This window comes from Misgurnus anguillicaudatus, chromosome 2 (assembly GCF_027580225.2).
Source record: "Misgurnus anguillicaudatus chromosome 2, ASM2758022v2, whole genome shotgun sequence".
NCBI lineage: Eukaryota > Metazoa > Chordata > Actinopteri > Cypriniformes > Cobitidae > Misgurnus > Misgurnus anguillicaudatus.
This window is the reverse complement of record NC_073338.2, coordinates 32,330,534-32,349,269: the sequence shown is the minus strand read 5'-3', so window position 1 is coordinate 32,349,269 and position 18,736 is coordinate 32,330,534. Positions and strand designations below refer to the sequence as shown.

The 18,736-nt window shown below is 39.0% G+C and overlaps 2 protein-coding genes and 1 long non-coding RNA gene across 4 annotated transcripts; 1 reads left to right on the top strand and 2 right to left on the bottom strand.

The window, feature by feature from the left end:
- Window positions 1-63: 63 nt before the first annotated feature.
- LOC129442544 (vitamin K-dependent protein C) lies at window positions 64-7,425 on the bottom strand. 2 transcript variants are annotated; one of them, XM_055202705.2, is made up of 10 exons: window positions 7,336-7,425; window positions 6,984-7,046; window positions 6,534-6,617; window positions 6,258-6,415; window positions 6,159-6,183; window positions 5,971-6,081; window positions 3,940-4,080; window positions 3,327-3,448; window positions 3,115-3,232; window positions 64-688 (listed from the first exon to the last, which is right to left on the bottom strand). In XM_055202705.2, the coding sequence occupies exons 3-10, from the start codon at window positions 6,604-6,606 to the stop codon at window positions 129-131; spliced, it is 1,308 nt and encodes a 435-aa protein (XP_055058680.1). In that variant the 5' UTR covers window positions 6,607-6,617; window positions 6,984-7,046; window positions 7,336-7,425; the 3' UTR covers window positions 64-128. The 2 variants fall into 2 exon arrangements, with proteins under 2 accessions (XP_055058680.1, XP_055058679.1); XM_055202704.2 differs by lacking the exon at window positions 7,336-7,425 and having other exon boundaries at window positions 6,984-7,238.
- A 3,623-nt stretch (window positions 7,426-11,048) lies between these two features.
- Window positions 11,049-17,186, bottom strand: LOC129442545 (vitamin K-dependent protein C). Its single transcript, XM_055202706.2, has 9 exons — window positions 16,993-17,186; window positions 16,544-16,627; window positions 16,268-16,425; window positions 16,167-16,191; window positions 15,980-16,090; window positions 15,527-15,667; window positions 15,276-15,394; window positions 15,064-15,181; window positions 11,049-11,774 (listed from the first exon to the last, which is right to left on the bottom strand). The coding sequence occupies exons 2-9, from the start codon at window positions 16,614-16,616 to the stop codon at window positions 11,215-11,217; spliced, it is 1,305 nt and encodes a 434-aa protein (XP_055058681.2). The 5' UTR covers window positions 16,617-16,627; window positions 16,993-17,186; the 3' UTR covers window positions 11,049-11,214.
- LOC141349741 (uncharacterized) lies at window positions 11,769-14,480 on the top strand. Its single transcript, XR_012357748.1, has 2 exons — window positions 11,769-13,037; window positions 13,194-14,480. It is a non-coding gene; the product is annotated as an uncharacterized lncRNA (long non-coding RNA).
- Window positions 17,187-18,736: the final 1,550 nt, after the last annotated feature.

Genomic DNA, 18,736 nt, shown 5'->3' with positions numbered 1-18,736 from the left:
ACAGACAATGAAGTAGCAGCATCATTGTGCTTTACACATAAATCATTTTACTAAGAGTGCACATGACCTCTTTGACGGATTTAATTTCAATGACAGGTAGAACAAGAAACATGTCAGAGACCTAAACTTTAAACCTTAGCCTGCCCCTGACGAACACTATCTATCCAATCCAAATAGCTGGACACTTTAGTGTAGATGCCCAGTTTGTCTCTGTGCCCACAGCCTTCTCCCCAGGACACCAGACCTAACAGGAACCATGTATCATGAAACAGGGTCATCATCGGACCCCCACTGTCTCCTTCACAAGCATCTTTGACCTGGCCCAGCACACCAGCACATAACATGTTTTGCGTCAGATTGTTCATCATATGCTTGGAACACTCTTTGGCGTCTACAAGTGGAATTTTAATGAAGTTTAAAGTGTCACTGTAACGACGATCTGTCTCATTTTTTTTGCCCCAGCCAGTGACTATCGTCAGAGTGCCGTTGCGATGCAGCACCTGCTCTGCTAAGTCGTGGCTAGGAAGGCATGCTGGAAGTATGAATTTGGAAAATGTTGCTGGTCCAAGTAATTGCAACAGAGCTATGTCATTGTGCAGTGTGATAGGATTGTATTGTGGGTGTGTGAAATGCTGTTTGACGGTAATGGTCTCTTCTGTTCCTTCGTTCTTAAACCGGTCATAGTCACCTGGAGAAAAAGAACATGGTTAAAAGTTGCCATTTAGTTCATACTGCTGGTATGTTGGTTTGTGGTAGCAACAACTCTTTGGTTTATTGTTCTGTATTTCATAACCTTTAAAGCAGTTTAGGAACTGCTAAAGCTTTTGCCAACTTCACCCCTCAAACACATCACCATGTCAACAAATAAATACAGCGTCAGTGTAACAAATGTAAAATTATAACAATGAAATTACTATTATCCAATAGATTTAGAATTCAAAGAAAGTAACAATGCCTATAAAATCCCAAATTCAGTATCTCAGAAAATTAGAATTTTACTGAAGAATAATACAAATAAAGGATTTTTAGAAATCTGGGCAAAGTGAAAAGTATGAACATGAAAAGTATGAGCATGTACAGGACTCAATACTTAGTTTGGGCTCCTTTTGCCTGAATTACTGCAGCAATGCGGGTGGCATGGAGTCGATCAGTCTGTGGCACTGCTCAGGTGTTTGAGAGCCCAGGTTGCTCTGATAGTGGCCTCCAGCTCTTCTGCATTGTTGGGTCTGACATATCGCATCTTCCTCTTCACAATACTCCATAGATTTTCTATGGGGTTAAGGTCAGGCGAGTTTGCTGGACAGTTGGGATACCATGGTCCTTAAACCAGGTACTGGTAGCTTTGGCACTGTGTGCAGGTACCAAGTCCTTTTGGAAAATGAAATCTGCATCTCCATAAAGTTGGTCAGCAGCAGGAAGCGTTGACCCTGGACCTCAGAAAGCACAGTGAACCAACACCAGCAGATAACATGGCACCCCAAACCATCACTGACTGTGGAAACTTTACACTGCACCTTTAGCAATGTGGTTTGAGACCCTGATTTCCAAAGGAAATGCTAAATTTACTTTCAAAAGAGAACATAACTTTGAACCACTGAGCAGCAGTCCAGAAGTGAGACGCTTCTGATGCTGTCTGTTGTTTAAGAGTGGCGTAATAAAGTAATGTGACAGCTAAAACCCAGGTCTCGCATACGTCTGTGTAGTAGTTCTTGAAGAACCGACTCCAGGTGCAGTCCATTCTTTGTGAATCTCCCCCATATTTTTGAATGGGTTTTGTTTCACAGTCCTCTCCAAGGTGCGGTTATCCCTATTGCTTGTACATTTTTTCTACCACATCTTTTCCTTCCCTTCGCCTCTCTATTAATGTGCTTGGACACAGAACTCTGTGAACAGCCAGCCTCTTTTGAAATGACCTTTTATGTCTTGCCCTCCTTGTGCAAGGTGTCAATGGGCGTCTTTTGGACAAATGTTAAGTCAGCAGTCTTCCCCATGATTGTGTAGCCTACAGAACTAGACTGAGAGCCCATTTAAAGGCCTTTGCAGGTGTTTTGAGTTAAGTAGCTGATAAGGGGGTGGCACCAGGTGTCTTCAATATTGATCCTTTAGACAATATTCAAATTATATGAGATACTGAATTTGGGATTTTCCTTAGTTGCCAGTTATAATAATCAAAAGGAAAATAAATAAACATTTGAAATATATCAGTCTGTGTGTAATGAATGAACAAATTATACAAGTTTCATTTTTTTGAACGGAATTAGTGAAATAAATCAACTTTTTGATTATATTCTAATTATATGACCATGCAGCACCTGTATATACACAACCAAAATGCTGGGTTATTTTCAACTTAGTATTTGGTCAAAAAGAGATAAACCCAGCCTGTTGAGTTGTACCCTACTGAAAAATCCAGCGAAGACCAGCATAAGCTGGAGAGCTGGTTTTAGATGGGCTCCCAGCTTGGCGTGGTCCCAGACCTCCTGTAAGCATTGAGGGACCCCTTATAAAGCACAAAAATATAAATTGGGGGAGGGGCTGGTTTTTATTACAACTAAAATACTAAATTAATTTAACATTCTCGTGCTGCTGAAAAAAACAGCATAACAGCAAGACCAGCATATGTTGTGTTTTGGTGCTGGTTTGATAGTGAACACCAGCTAATCAGCACCAGCATTAGCACCAGCAAAACAAGCACCAAACCAGCATTAGCACCAGCTAAACCAGCACCAAACCAGCATTAGCACCAGTATCCCATGCTGGTCATACCAGCAAGACCAGCATATGTTGTGTTTTGGTGCTGGTATGCTGGTGACCACCAGCATAGACCAGCATAATTCCCATTCTGGTCCATGCTGGTTTGATGCTGTTTTTTTCAGCAGGGTAGTTGGGTTGTTTTAACCCATTGTTGGGTCAAATACATTATTGATATTTAATGGGTCAATTTAACCCGCAGGTTGAATTTGTCCCCTATTGACCCAACAAAAAATTACCCAGCATTTTTTAAAGTGCAAGCATGGCTGTTTGGCACTGTAAGCATCATAAGCTTAATGTGAACTTAAGAGAGGAAATAGAGGATAACACTGTCAAAGGATTGTGTTTCACAAAGATAGGTACCCAGTCTGACGCTGAAAAGTGAGCTTGTCTCTAGGCAGTGAGCAGCAGTGAGAACCCAGTTTTCATCAATCAGAACTCCACCACAGTGAAACTTGCCCAAATGATTTAATATAAGGACCTGTGAAATTATAAATTGCATAATTATCAAAAATATGTCTCTAGGTGAGTTGATAACTGTTCAAACTATGTTTAAAGAAAATATAAGTAAATACCTGCCAGGGACTCTCTCCCTTTTTACCAACCTCACCGTCTACAACCCAAGGCTGTAACCCTTTCATTTGCTGTTTAGAGTAGGATGATTTTGTAATCAGAATCTGCCCACATGAAGCCTCATCTGTAAATGAAATAGATTCACGAAGACCATAAAAAAATCTGTTGCAAATAAATGTGCTTACCCAACCCAGTCTCACCCCATGGCATCAATATTTGACGCCACTTGACCATGCGTCAACAGTTGACGCGGAGGGTATACCTTTCGCGTCATTTTTTGACGAACTGGGGACTTCAATACTATTAAGTTCGTTGCATTCTCTTTCCTATTTTCTTACCATTTTCGTGTCGGTTTAGGGTTAGATTTACATAATGACATCCCTACCCAAACCTAACCTTAACCCCAACGCCAGGTGACAACTGTTTAATTTCGCGTACCTAATAGTATTGAAGTCCCCAGTTCTTCAAAAAATGACGCGAAAGGTATACCCTCCGCGTCAACTATTGACGCATGGTCAAGTGGCGTCAAATATTGACGCTTACCATGTGTATACTGTAGGCTATGTATTTTGTTAAACTGCACTATATAAATTGTGTGTGTTGACATAAACATACTTTTGGGGGCACAATTTCTAGCATTGTCTTGGAGTTGGTATCCTTTAATACAACTGCAAATGCGACCGAGACCATCCTCAGTCTTACGACAATTATGATCACAGTCTCCGTTGTTCACAGAGCAGTTAGTGGCTGTGCTACCTGAGGACAAATAAACAGAAAGCTGTAAAGAGATTTATACACCGTGACCTTTACGTCCCAAATCAGGCACAGCATACAGTGGGGGAAAAAAGCATCCAGTCAGCCACCAACTGTGCAAGTTCTCCCACTTAAAAAATGAGAGAGGCCTGTAATTTTTTTATCATAGGTACTCTTCAACTATCAGAGACAAAATGAGGAAAAAAATCCAGAAAATCACACTGTCTGATTTTTAACGAAGTTATATTTGCAAATGATGGCGGAAAACAAGTATTTGGTCAATAACAAAAGTTCATCTCAATACTTTGTTACATACCCTTTGCTGACAATGACAGAGATCAAACGTTTTCTGTAAGTCTCCACAAGGTTTTTACACACTGTTGCTGGTAGTTTGGCCCATTCCTCCATGCAGATCTCCTCTAGAACAGTGATGTTTTGGGGCTGTTGCTGGACAACATGGATTTTCAACTCCCTCCAAAGATTTTCTATGTGGTTGAGATCTGGAGACTGGCTAGGCCACTCCAGGACCTTGAAATGCTTCTTATGAAGCCACTCCTTCATTGCCTGGGCTGTATGTTTGGGATCATTGTCATGCTGAAAGACCCAGCCACGTTTCCTCTTCAATGCCCTTGCTGATGGAAGGAGGGTTTCACTGAAAATCTCACGATACATGGCCCCATTCATTCTTTCCTTTACACAGATCAGTCGTCCTGGTCCCTTGGTAGAAAAACAGCCCCAAAGCATGATGTTTCCACCCCCATGCTTCACAGTAGGTATGGTGTTCTTTGGATGCAACTCAGCATTCTTTCACCTTCAAACACGAGAAGTTGATTTCATCTGACCATATGACATTCTCCCACTCCTCTTCTGGATTATCCAAATGCTCTCTAGCAAACTTCAGACGGGCACGGACATGTACTGGCTTAAGCAGAGTGACACGTCTGGCACTGCAGGATTTGAGTCCCTGGCAGCGTAGTGTGTTTCTGATGGTAGCCTTTGTTACTTTGGTCCCAGCTCTCTGCAGGTCATTCACTAGGTCCCCCGTGTGGTTCTGAGATATTTGCTCACCATTCTTGTAATCATTTTTACCCCATGAGGTGAGATCTTGCATGGAGCCCCAGATCGAGGGAGATTATTGGTGGTCTTGTATGTCTTCCATTTTCTAATAGTTACTCCCATAGTTGATTTCTTCACACCAGGCTGCTTACCTATTGCAGCTTCAGACTTTCCAGTCTGGTGCAAGTCTACAATTTTGTTTCTGGTGTCCTTTGACAGCTCTTTGGTCTTGGCCATAGTTGAGTTTGGAGTCTGACTGTTTGGGGTTGTGGACAGGTGTCTTTTATACTGATAACAAGTTCAAACAGGTACCATTAATAAAGGAAACAAGTGGAGGACAGATGAGCCTCTTAAGGAAGATGTAACAGGTATGTTAAAGACAGAAATCTTGTTTTTTGCTATTGACCAAATACTCACTTTCCACCATAATCCGCAAATAAATTATCACAATGTGATTTTCTGAATTTTTCCCCCATTTTGTCTCTAATAGTTGAAATGTACCTATGATAAAAATTACAGGCCTCTCTCATCTTTTTAAGTAGGAGAACTTGCACAGTTGGTGGCTGACTAAAAACTTTTTTGCCCCACTGTATCAAAAATCAGTCAAAATGTAATGTTTCACCAGTAATTTGTAGTTGACTACACAACTCAAAAGATCTAGATTAAATAAAATAATGCTAAGTATAGTTTACATATATTTTGCACACACGAGTATGCATTTATGTTTGTTCCCTGGAAATCAAGTTCACAACCTTTGCACAGCAAATGCAATGCTCTACCAATTGAGCTACTTGTACATGGAGCTACATGAAAGGAAAAGAAAACCAAATAGCTCACGCAGGTCACAGCGTCTCCCCTCAAACCCAGGACTGCAGATGCAAGAGTAATCCTGAAACAGGTCCACACACTTCCCATTAACACATGGATGCGAGTCGCACTGGTTTCCATCTGAGCCCATAACACATATAAATGAGTGTTGGTTATGATGACTTACAAAGATATTTTACCAACCAGATGAGACTAACCTAAGTACACTGTCCAGAATTCCATCTGCGAGTGAAAAAGACCAATTAGCGAAAAATAATCGAAATTAAACTATACGTTTAAATGGTAAAATGACCAACCGTTGCCTCTCTGGTATTAAAGATTTCCCTCGCCTCTTCGAAATCACAGACTTCCTCTTTACACTCACGTTCCAGTGATGGGGCTTTAATCTCCTCCATGAAAGTGTTTGCTCTTCTTGAACGCAAAAGCATGTGTGCTTTAGGGCTGCTAGAAAACACTGGCCAAAAACAGACCCGCAGGATACATCAGATTGTTTCGAGGATTAAAGCATTGATTCATTCACTTTTAAAACAATTCATAATCTAAATAAGCTTACTCTAGAGGTGTGACCTCACCTGACTTGCAGAGTGCCCTGTCCACGCAAAATATAACCAGTAATGAAATATAAAGGAATAAGTTCCTCATCATGGCAATAGATTCTGTAAATACAACAAGACTTAAAATCTCCCATTTTAGTATGGATGTGTGATAGAATGGTCTTTATGATCAGGGTCCCCAAAAACCCAATTTAATTAAGCTTTAAGCTTGGTTCAAAATATTATTATGTTAATTTAAGTAAAACCCATTGGTAAATATTATTGAGGCTTTAACCTTCGGTTGTATCACAAAATAGACTAGAAATTAGAAATGTGGTAAAAAACCTGGTAGTAATAATTTTGTTTGTCAATTTAATATTTTCACAAATACATTGTAAGAACAACAATAAAAAAATGTAAGACCAATAACAGTTTATTATTTACATTTAAACTCTGTCTAAAAAACTATAACACAAAAATCATTCTTACCGTATTCCAAACTGTTTAACAGGGACAGCTAGGGGTCTGATTTGTCCTCAAATAACAACTTTACTGGAAAACACATGAATACAAAACATTTAAAGGATTTTAACTTTAATCTGCCTCTGCTTTGTCAATAATCCAACTAGCCAGCACAGCATGAAGAGTCTATAAAGCAAGTTAACTGAACTCCAACAAACATTGCACTGTACAAACAGCAGCTACGATCAATCAGATTTGGAATTTCATTTGGGATTATATTAATATCATCCAGATGTTAAGCAGAATCCATCAGTCAATCAATACTTCATGACTGCATGACTTAACTAAACTTCACATATTATTATTATTATTTACTTACCTTCAGAAAAATATAAGAAACCGAAATGGAGGATGTTATGTTTAAAGTATGTTAATGACTAACTATATCTGTTTACTAAGAGTCCACAGTCTGAATGCTGCATTCTCATTCTCTCTCTGCAAACATACACGTACCAAAGTAATACCTAGATCTAACTTATAAAAAGTGAGGAAGTGACTGCATGGGAAGTTTTAGGTTGAGTCAACTTGCAACCTTTTTTAAGTATATTGAACACACTAACATTACTTAATATGAATGCAATAAAATTGAGTTAACTAATTGTACTAGTATGAATTAGTTAGATGAACCTACTTTTCTTGGTACAGGTAACATATTTATGGTTGTTATTTTTTATTCTGTGAGATGAGGGCACAAAACGTTTATTCAATCAACACACCCAATCAGTTTTGTTTTGGGCAGCTGTAAAGCATAACATACTTCAGTATGCAGTCTATGCACAAGCACCAGTCTTCTGAACAATGGTAACTACAAAACTCAAAGAAGAAACAGAAACTCTTCCAAATATCGAAGATAAATGAACATTAAGCACTAACAAGTCTTTCTTTTTAGTAAACAAAAAAAGAAAGTTTCAATTCAAATTGTACTCTCCAAATGCAGTCCCATGCAAGGCATGCTGGGAACTGCAAGTCCACTGCCTAGTTATGTTTACTAAAATAATTCATGTAGTTTTTACACAAAATTATTAAGTTAATTTTTTTCTTACAAATTTAAATGGATTATACATAATAAAATGAAGTTGAATTTACTCAATAATGTGTTCATTTAGAATTTACTCAAATTATTCCAATTTTTATGTTATTTTAACTCATATTTTGATAAAAAAAACAAGAATTTAAAATTTTTAATACAGTTTACTCAATTTATTTTTGTTAAATCTATTCAGGCACAGAAACACTTTTTACAGTGTGACAAGCTTATAATTTATTCTCTTTGTCAATCACATTTTAGACACGTAACCTTACAAAGACTTCAATTTCACTTTTTCTCTGTCAATAATAATGAATGTTTATTTGACCTTTGGTCAAAAGATCAAAGATCAAACACATTCTTAATCTGCTGAAATATGTATGAGGGACCAGATTGGTAGACCACCTTAGTCTGGTTTAAGTGTTTTTTCTTCACTTTTCCTAAATCTCTTCAATCATTTTCTAATCTCTTAAAGCAACACTATGTAGTTTCCATGTAAAAATTACTTACAGCTCCCCCATGTGCCTAAAAAGTGCAACAGTGCCTGGTATCAGACACTCTTCTGCAGGCAGGGGGAGGGGCGGAGCTGTGTTTCCTACCCTCCACCGCCACTTTCAGAGTGTGCTTGTAGCAGCTAGGAGGCTGCTCAGGTTGCAGCAACAGTACAATTTGTCCAGTTAAAAGTTGTTCTATCACTGAAATATTTTAGAGACATCATTTAAAGGTAAAAAAACTACATAGTGTTGCTTTAATAGAATAACAAATTATTGTGTACAAACTGTCCTACATTGATGTTTAAAACTCTCATGTCAACAAATCTATCCATCCATCTGAATTCAGATCATGTGTCAGTTAAATAATGTTAATGCATTCTTGTTGTCTTTATATACGAATACTGCATTCAATATATAATACAGCTTATAGCTCTTTACAAAATAATTTTGAAAGAACAGCTGTCAGCACACACCTCTTACTGAAAACATAAACAGCTTAACAAACAACTGGTAAAAAACAGAAATGCATACACTGGTCTTATAATTTTACAGTGGCACAGTCTGAAATTTCTTCATTTTTATAACTGTTTGTACATAAAGAGTTCATAAAAAAGATACACATTGGTACCAAAAAGTGCATATTAGTACCTCAAAGGTACATATAAGTATAAAATGTATACATATCTGCCTAAATGGTACATATTAGTAACTTTTTAAAGGGTGCGGCCCTACCTGATCTCACAAATTTCCGTGAAATAGTCACGCATTATTTTGCTCAGTTTTGCGTGACATTGTCACGTATTTCCACAATATTACGTACCCCTGACACGACTTTCTTTTCTGTGACAGTTTCACGTATTGGTTACTCAACTATTTTTCCTGTTTATAAACAATTGTCACTTCGGTTTGGGGTTATATTTGCTGTTTGCGCTAGGATGTCACTTAATGTATTGGTTTATACAATTTTTTCGGATGCTTTTTAAACCATCGTCGCCTGACGTTAGGGTTAGAGTTGGGTTTGGGTAAGGATGTCATTTTATGTAACAGAAAGTTGTTCTAACCCCAAACCGAAGCGACAATTGTAAGAAAATAGGAAAAACAGTTGAGTAACCAATACGTGAAACTGTCACGGAAAAGAAAGCTGTGTCAGGGGCATGTAATATGGTGGAAATACGTGACAATGTCACGCAAAACTGAGCAAAATAATGCATGACTATTTCACGTATTTTGTGAGATCAGGTTGGTGCGGCCGTAGTGACTGGGTACCATTTTTAGACCAGTGCCTTTCTAAGAAAAACTGTTGAGTGATTAAACTAATGAATCAATAAGCTCTTGTTGAGTAACATGGTCAAATAATGCCATCTTAGGGCTTTTCACACTGCGTTTAACCCTGTGTGATCTTTATTCTAAACCGCTCATTTAACCCTAGGTTTTACACTTGTAATTTAGAAGCGGGGTTATCCCTGAAATTAATCCAGGGTTATGAAACCCTGCTCTGATGCAGGGTTAGCACCCCTTTTTTGGGGTTAACCCCACACTGCGGTGCCAACTGCATGCAGTGTGAAACGAAGCAGGGTTAGAATGCTATGACCGTAATTAAACACAGCTGAAGCAGCTAAGTAAGGTGTTCAAGGTTGCTTGATAATTAAAGACAAGTATGTAGGAGCATGGTTGGAGACTCCTGACCCAGGGTTTAGGAATGCACAGTGTAAACGTCAGATTATGAATACCCAGGGTTATCTCTTAACCCCTGGTCAAGTATGAACAGTGTGAAACTTGAAACAGATGACCCAGGATTCCGTTAACCCAGGGTTTAGAATAACCCAGGGTTAATTATTTTAAGTGTGAAAAGCCCTCTTTGTTGGTTAACTGCTAGCCTGACGTTGTCATACTCAAGCCTAGTCAGAATTTGAGTCTGATACCGCTCCATTGGGCTCTGATTATGGGGCGTGTCTTAACCGAAAAATGCCTCTGCACTCAATTGGATAGACCTACGACCAGTCAGAGCAACGGAGTGTGTGACGTATGTTGAAATGGCATCTTTTGCATCCTGACTGAACTGCTAGTTATTTCGCTACAATGACACTAACATTGTGATTATACTAAGTCTGAGTTAGTGAACGTACATCAACACCTACTATGTTTACAACATTTCATTTATATCACAACATTAAGTATTTACTAAGTCATACAGTCAAACTATCTCTTACCATTTGTACATTAGGTTAACTTCATCCACGACGATACCCATTTAAAAAAAATATATATGGGTTTTGTTTTTGCTGTCTGTAATTGTGCATCCTCAGGAATATGTTCAGATGCTGAAATCTGGTTAAAAGCTAAAGAGCAAACATTATACTTTATTAACACTGTATTTTAGCAAATGATTTCCTATCCCTATCCTACTGTAATTATTTGTTACTTTTTATCTATGAAGCAATCACATAGTAACATTATTCATGTTGCAAGATTACTATGCAAATGTATGTTAAACTTCATTAAAACACAGAATGTGTTTAGTGACTGTCAGTCAAATTTCCTTTATCATTCAGACAATGAAGTAGCAGCATCATTGTGCTTTACACATAAATCATTTTACTAAGAGTGCACATTGACCTCTTTGACAGATTTAATTTCAATGACAGGTAGAACAAGAAACATGTCAGAGACCTAAACTTTAAACCTTAACCTGCCCCTGACGAACACTATCTATCCAATTCAAATAGCTGGACACTTTAGTGTAGATGCCCAGTTTGTCTCTGTGCCCACAGCCTTCTCCCCAGGACACCAGACCTAACAGGAACCATGTATCATGAAACAGGGTCATCATCGGACCCCCACTGTCTACTTCACAAGCATCTTTGACCTGGCCCAGCACACCAGCACATAACATGTTTTGCGTCAGATTGTTCATCATATGCTTGGAACACTCTTTGGTGTCTACAAGTGGAATTTCAATGAAGTTTAAAGTGTCACTGTAACGATGATCTGTCTCATTTTTTTTGCCCCAGCCAGTGACTATCGTCAGAGTGCCGTTGCGATGCAGCACCTGCTCTGCCAAGTCGTGGCTAGGAAGGCATGCTGGAAGTATGTATTTGGAAAATTTTGCTGGTACAAATAATTGCAACAGAGCTATGTCATTGTGCCGTGTGATAGGATTGTATTGTGGGTGTGTGAAGTGCTGTTTGACTGTAATGGTCTCTTCTGTTCCTTCCCGCTTAAACCGGTCATAGTCACCTGGAGAAAAAGAACATGGTTAAAAGTTGCCATTTAGTTCATACTGCTGGTATTTTGGTTTGTGGTAGCAATAACTCTTTGGTTTATTGTTCTGTATTTCATAATCTGTAAAGCAGTTTAGGAACTGCTAAAGCTTTTGCCAACTTCACCCCTCAAACACATCACCATGTCAACAAATAAATACAGCGTCAGTGTAACAAATGTAAAATTATTACAATGAAATTACTATTATCCAATACATTTAGAATTCGAGTTGCAATGCCTATAAAATCCTAAATTCAATATCTCAGAAAATTTGAATATTACTTAAGACCAATACAAATAAAGGATTTTTAGAAATCTGGACCAAGTGAAAAGTATGAACATGAAAAGTATGAGCATGTACAGCACTCAATACTTAGTTGGGGCTCCTTTTGCCTGAATTACTAAAGCAATGCGGGTGGCAAGGAGTCGATCAGTCTGTGGCACTGCTCAGGTGTTATGAGAGCCCAGGTTGCTCTGATAGTGGCCTTCAGCTCTTCTGCATTGTTGGGTCTGGCATATCACATCTTCCTCTTCACAATAATATAGATTTTCTATGGGGTTAAGGTCAGACGAGCTTGCTGGCCAATTAAGAGTTGGGATACCATGGTCCTTAAACCAGGTACTGATAGCTTTGGCACTGTGTGCAGGTACCAAGTCCTGAAATCTGCATCTCCATAAAGTTGGTCAGCAGCAGGAAGCATGAAGTACTCTAAAACTTTCTGGTATACGGCTGCGTTGACCTTGGACCTCAGAAAGCACAGTGAACCAACACCAGCAGATAACATGGCACCCCAAACCATCACTGACTAGTCCCTTTCACACATACAGTCTTTACTGGTAATTTACTGGTAAATTGCAGTTAACATGTCATGTGTGAACAGAACCTTTCCGGTAAATCAGTGCTCCCAATTTACCAGTAAGACAGGTTGTAAGATTAACGGTAATTTACCGGTAAGCGCTGTGTGTGAACGAAAAATATAGCATTACCGGCATTTAGATGACGTCAGACCGCGCTGACAGATCGGGCGGGCCAATCAGAAAGTTTTTTATACAGGTGACGCGGTTTCCCTCAGACTGTTTACGGACGTTTCCACACACATGTTGCTTAAAAGTCGAGCACACCTGAAGTTAACATCCACATTTCTTCACCAAAGTTGTTTAAAACAGCTTACCCTCTAATTGCCAAATTGCAGACGTCCTTAGCACACCACCTGTGAAGCCTAATGTGCAAACGCGCAGGTTCCGTTTGACGCCGCCTATTAAAAGTCGAGCACACCTGATGTTAACATCCACATTTCTTCACCAAAGTTGTTTGAAACAGCTTGCCATCTAATTGCCAAATTGCCGACGTCCTTAGCCAGCCTGATAGCACAAGCCTAATGTGCAAACGCGCAGGTTCCGTTTGACGCCGCCTAACGCAATGTTGTTTGGTCACGAGCAACTTCGCGACCGTTTGCCACAGATGTGAAAACAACAAAATACGGACCGTGGATATTAAGTCATAACCCGCCGTTTACAAATACGACACGGACGGAGCTCGCCGGCCGCGCGCCACAGGTAACTTCCGCTTTCTCTCCGAGTTTACCGGTATTTTGATACTGATGTGTGAATGATGTCTTACTGGTAAAAAGACGGAACGTCACTGCATGTGTGAACAGCACATTTTCGTATTTACTGGTAAATTCATTCTGGTAAATTCATGGTAATTTACCAGAATTACTGTGTGAAAGAGGCTACTGTGGAAACTTTACACTGCACCTCAAGCAATGTGGTTTGAGACCCTGATTTCCAAAGGAAATGCTAAATTTACTTTCAAAAGAGAACATAACTTTGAACCACTGAACAGCAGTCCAGAAGTGAGATGCTTCTGATGCTGTCTGTTATTTAAGAGTGGCTTGACACAAGGAATGCGACAGGTAAAACCCAGGTCTAGCATACGTCTGTGTGAAGTAGTTCTTGAAGAACCGACTCCAGGTGCAGTCCATTCTTTGTGAATCTCCCCCACATTTTTGAATGGGTTTTGTTTCACATTCCTCTCCAAGGTGCGGTTATCCCTATTGCTTGTACACTTTTTTCTACTACATCTTATCCTTCCCTTCGCCTCTCTAGTAATGTGCTTGGACACAGAACTCTGTGAACAGCCAGCCTCTTTTGCAATGACCTTTTATGTCTTGCCCTCCTTGTGCAAGGTGTCAATGGGCGTCTTTTGGAGAATTTGTTAAGTCAGCAGTCTTCCCCATGATTGTGTAGCCTACAGAACTAGACTGAGAGCCCATTTAAAGAGTAACTAAACCCTTAACCAACTTTTTTTAGTTAATGATCTGTAAGAATGGGGCTTTATTAGTGCAGTTCATTGATTTTAGTAAGTTTTTTGACATTTGGATATAAAGTGTTTCTATACTACAATATATGGTGTAAAAACGTCTGAGTGCTGCCCTCTTCAGGTTGAACGGTGGCTACTGCAGTTGGATTTTCCTATTGGATGTTGGGTCCAAAAAGTAACTCTTGACGTAAGCAGGTTCAAGCTCCCCACGCCCTTGTTACGATCTCACCACACACTTGGTACGAGCTTAGTTCGTCCCCTCTATCTCCGTTGGGATCTGCCCACTTTTCTTGCATTTTTCAAATATTGCCAGTGGGTGGAGTCAGGCTCTGACCAGGGGTTTAGTTACGCTTTAAAGGCCTTTGCAGGTGTTTTGAGGTAATTAGCTGATTAGAGTGTGGCACCAGGTGTCTTCAATATTGAACATTTTCACAATGTTCAAATTTTCTGAGATACTGATTTTGGGATTTTCCTTAGTTGTCAGTTATAATCATCAAAATAAAATAAATAAACATTTGAAATATATCAATAAATTATACAAGTTTCATTTTTTTGAATGGAATTAGTGAAATAAATCAACTTTTTGATTATATTCTAATTATATGACCACGCAGCACCTGTATATACACAACCAAAATGCTGGGCTATTTTCAACCCAGAATTTGGTCAAAAAGAGATAAACCCAGCCTGTTGAGTTGTAGTTTAACCTAAGCTGGGTTGTTTTAACCCATTGTTGGGTCAAATACATTATTGACATTTAATGGGTTAATTTAACCTGCAGGTTGAATTTGCCCCTTTTTGACCCAACAAAAAATTTCCCAGCATTTTTTAAAGTGCAAGCATGGCTGTTTGGCACTATAAGCATCATAAGCTTAATGTGAACTTAAGAGAGGACATAGAGGATAACACTGTCAAAGGATTGTGTTTCACAAAGATAGGTACCCAGTCTAACCCTGAAACGTGAGCTTGTCTCTAGGCAGTGAGCAGCAGTGAGAACCCAGTTTTCATCAATCAGAACTCCACCACAGTGAAACTTGCCCAAATGATTTAATATAAGGACCTGTGAAATTATAAATGACATAATTAACAAAAATATGTCTCTAGGTGAGTTGATAACTGTTCAAACTATGTTTAAAGAAAATATAAGTAAATACCTGCCAGGGACTCTCTCCCTTTTTACTAACTGTACCTAGAAAACAAAGCTGTACCCCTTTCACTTGCTGTTTAGGGTAGGATGATTTTGTAATCAGAATCTGCCCACATGAAGCCTCATCTGTAAATGAAATAGATTCACGAAGACCATAAAAAATCTGTTGCAAATAAATGTGCTTACCATGTGTATACTGTAGGCTATATATTTTGTTAAACTGCATTATATAAATTGTGTGTGTTGACATAAACATACTTTTGGGGGCACAATTTCTAGCATTGTCTTGTAGTTGGTATCCTTTAATACAACTGCAAATGCGACCGAGACCATCCTCAGTCTTACGGCAATCATGATCACAGTCCCCATTGTTCACAGAGCAGTTAGTCGCTGTGCTACCTGAAGACAAATAAACAGAAAGCTGTAAAGAGATTTATACACCCTGACCTTTACGTCCCAAATCAGGCACAGCAAAAATCTGTCAAAATGTAATGTTTCACCAGTAATTTGTAGTTGACTACTCAACTCAAAAAACCTAGATTAAATAAAATAATGCTCTGTATAGTTTACACCACACATTTTGCACACACGAGTATGCATTTATGTGTGTTCCCTGGAAATCAAGGTCCTAACTTTTGCACAGCAAATGCAATGCTCTACCAATTGAGCTACTTGTACATGGAGCTACATGAAAGTAAAAAAATAGCTCACGCAGGTCACAGCGTCTCCCCTCAAACCCAGGACTACAGATGCAAGAGTAATCCTGAAACAGGTCCACACACTTCCCATTAACACATGGATGCGAGTCGCACTGGTTTCCATCTAAGAGCGCATAACACATATAAATGAGTGTTGGTTATGACTTACAAAGATATTTTACCAACCAGATGAGACTAACCTAAGTACACTGTCCAGAATTTCATCTGCGAGTGGAAAAGATCAATTAGCGCAAAATAATTTCGAAATTAAACTATACGTTTAAATGGTAAAATGACCAACCGTTGCTTCTCTGGTGTTAAAGATTTCCCTCGCCTCTTCGAAATCACAGACTTCCTCTTTACACTCACGTTCCAGTGATGGGGCTTTAAGCTCCTCCATGAAAGTGTTTGCTCTTCTTGAACGCAAAAGCATGTGTGCTTTAGGGCTGCTAGAAAACACTGGCCAAAAACAGACCCGCAGGATACATCAGATTGTTTCGAGGATTAAAGCATTGATTCATTCACTTTTAAAACAATTCATAATCTAAATAAGCTTACTCTAGAGGTGTGACCTCACCTGACTTGCAGAGTGCCCTGTCCGCGCAAAATATAACCAGTAATGAAATATAAAGGAATAGGTTCCTCATCATGGCAATAGATTCTGTAAATACAACAAGACTTAAAATCTCCCATTTTAGTATGGATGTGTGATAGAATAGTCTTTATGATCAGGGTCCCCAAAACCCAATTTAATTAAGCTTTAAGCTTGGTTCAAAATATAATTATGTTAATTTAAGTAAAACCCATTGGTAAATATTATTGAGGCTTTAATCTTCTGTTGTATCACAAAATAGACAAGACATTAGAAATGTGGTAAAAAAACCTGGTAGTAATAATTTTGTTTGTCAATTTAATATTTTCAAAAATGCATTGTAAGAACAACAATAAAAAATGTAAGACCAATAACAGTTTATTATTTACATTTAAACTCTGTCTAAAAAACTATAACACAAAAATCATTCTTACCGTATTCCAAACTGTTTAACAGGGACAGCTAGGGGTCTGATTTGTCCTCAAATAACAACTTTACTGGAAAACACATGAATACAAAACATTTAAAGGTTTTAACTTTAATCTGCCTCTGCTTTGTCAATAATCCAACTGGCCAGCACAGCATGAAGAGTCTATAAAGCAAGTTAACTGAACTCCAACAAACATTGCACTGTACAAACAGCAGCTACGATCAATCGGATTTGGAATTTCATTTGGGATTATATTAATATTATCCAGATGTTAAGCAGAATCTATCAGTCAATCAATACATCATGACTTCATGACTTAACTAAACTTCACATATTATTATTATTATTTACTTACATTCAGAAAAATAAGAAACCGAAATGGAGGATGTTATGTTTAAAGTATGTAAACTACTAACTATATCTGTTTACTAAGAGTCCACAGTCTGAATGCTGAATTCTCATTCTCTCTCTGCAAACATACACGCACCCGTGACAAGCTTTTAGTTTATTCTCTTTGTCAATCACATTTTAGACACGTAACCTCACAAAGACTTCAATTTCACTTTTTCTCTGTCAATAATTTTGAATGTTTATTTGACCTTTAGTCAAAGGATCAAACACATTCTTAATCTGCTGAAATATGTATGAGGGACCAGATTGGTAGACCGCCTTAGGGGCCAGTCACACCAAAAGCGCTTTAAAAAAAGAGCAGTGCGACGCGGCTTTTCATATTGCTAAGCAACCACCGAGTCAGCTGTCTTGTCAATCAAATATTGAAGCGTGAGCGCTCTTTTGCTGTTAACTGTCATATTAGCAGAAACTTTAAAAAGATGACGCTTGCTCTGACCTTGTTTGAGGGTGAGAGGTGCACAAACACGCAGGAGAGAGTGAGCGAGTGGAATCCGGTTCTTCAAAGCAACTGTAAACTTCCCTCACCTCAACGTAAGGCCCGCCTCTCCCCTCATTCGATTGGACAATGGAAAGACAAGAATGACGTCGGGCGCTTCTCCGCTCTCAGCGCTCCTTCAAAAACGTGTGCGCGGCAGGTGGCAAAAAAAAGCAAGGCGCTCGGCGCACATAAACAGCGCGCAAACGTGCCCTGCCCATAGAATATCATTCAAAAAAGGCGCCTGCAACTGCCATAAACGCTTTTGGTGTGACTGGCCCCTTAGTCTGGTTTAAGTGTTTTTTCTTCACTTTTCCTAAATCGCTTCAATCATTTTCTAATCTCTTAAAGCAACACTATGTTGTTTCCATGTAAAAATGACTTACAGCTCCCCCATGTGGTTGAAAAGTGCAACAGTGCCTGGTATCAGACACTCTTCTGCAGGCAGGGGGAGGGGCGGAGCTGTGTTTCCTACACTCCACCGCCACTTTTAGAATGTGCTTGTAGCAGCTAGGAGGCTGCTCAGGTTGCAGCAACAGTACAATCTGTCCAGTTAAAAGTTGTTCTATCACTGAAATATTTTAGAGACATTATTTAAAGGTAAAAAACTACATAGTGTTGCTTTAATAGAATAACAAATTATTGTGTACAAACTGTCCTACATTGATGTTTAAAACTCTCATGTCAACAAATCTATCCATCCATCTGAATTCAGATCATGTGTCAGTTACGTAAGGGATAATGTAGAGGCAGCCGGTAGTTATTGGGAAATAAGCGAAGCGGAGGGTCTTGTATCACACTGAAGGGTCTTATTTCCCAATAACTACGGGCTGCCTCTACATTATCCCGCTTATTACATGGC

Coding starts and splice junctions, on each gene's coding strand:
- LOC129442544 (XM_055202705.2), bottom strand. CDS start 6,606: ATGATGAGGAACTTATTCCTTTATATTTCATTACTGGTTATATTTTGC. Junction 6,184..6,257: donor TTAATACCAGAGAGGCAACG/GTTGGTCATTTT, acceptor TTTCACTCGCAG/ATGGAATTCTGGACAGTGTA. Junction 6,082..6,158: donor ATTCTGGACAGTGTACTTAG/GTTAGTCTCATC, acceptor TTATGGGCTCAG/ATGGAAACCAGTGCGACTCG.
- LOC129442545 (XM_055202706.2), bottom strand. CDS start 16,616: ATGATGAGGAACCTATTCCTTTATATTTCATTACTGGTTATATTTTGC. Junction 15,182..15,275: donor AGGGAGAGAGTCCCTGGCAG/GTATTTACTTAT, acceptor ATAATTTCACAG/GTCCTTATATTAAATCATTT. Junction 11,775..15,063: donor ACGTTTCAGGGTTAGACTGG/GTACCTATCTTT, acceptor CTTTTTCTCCAG/GTGACTATGACCGGTTTAAG.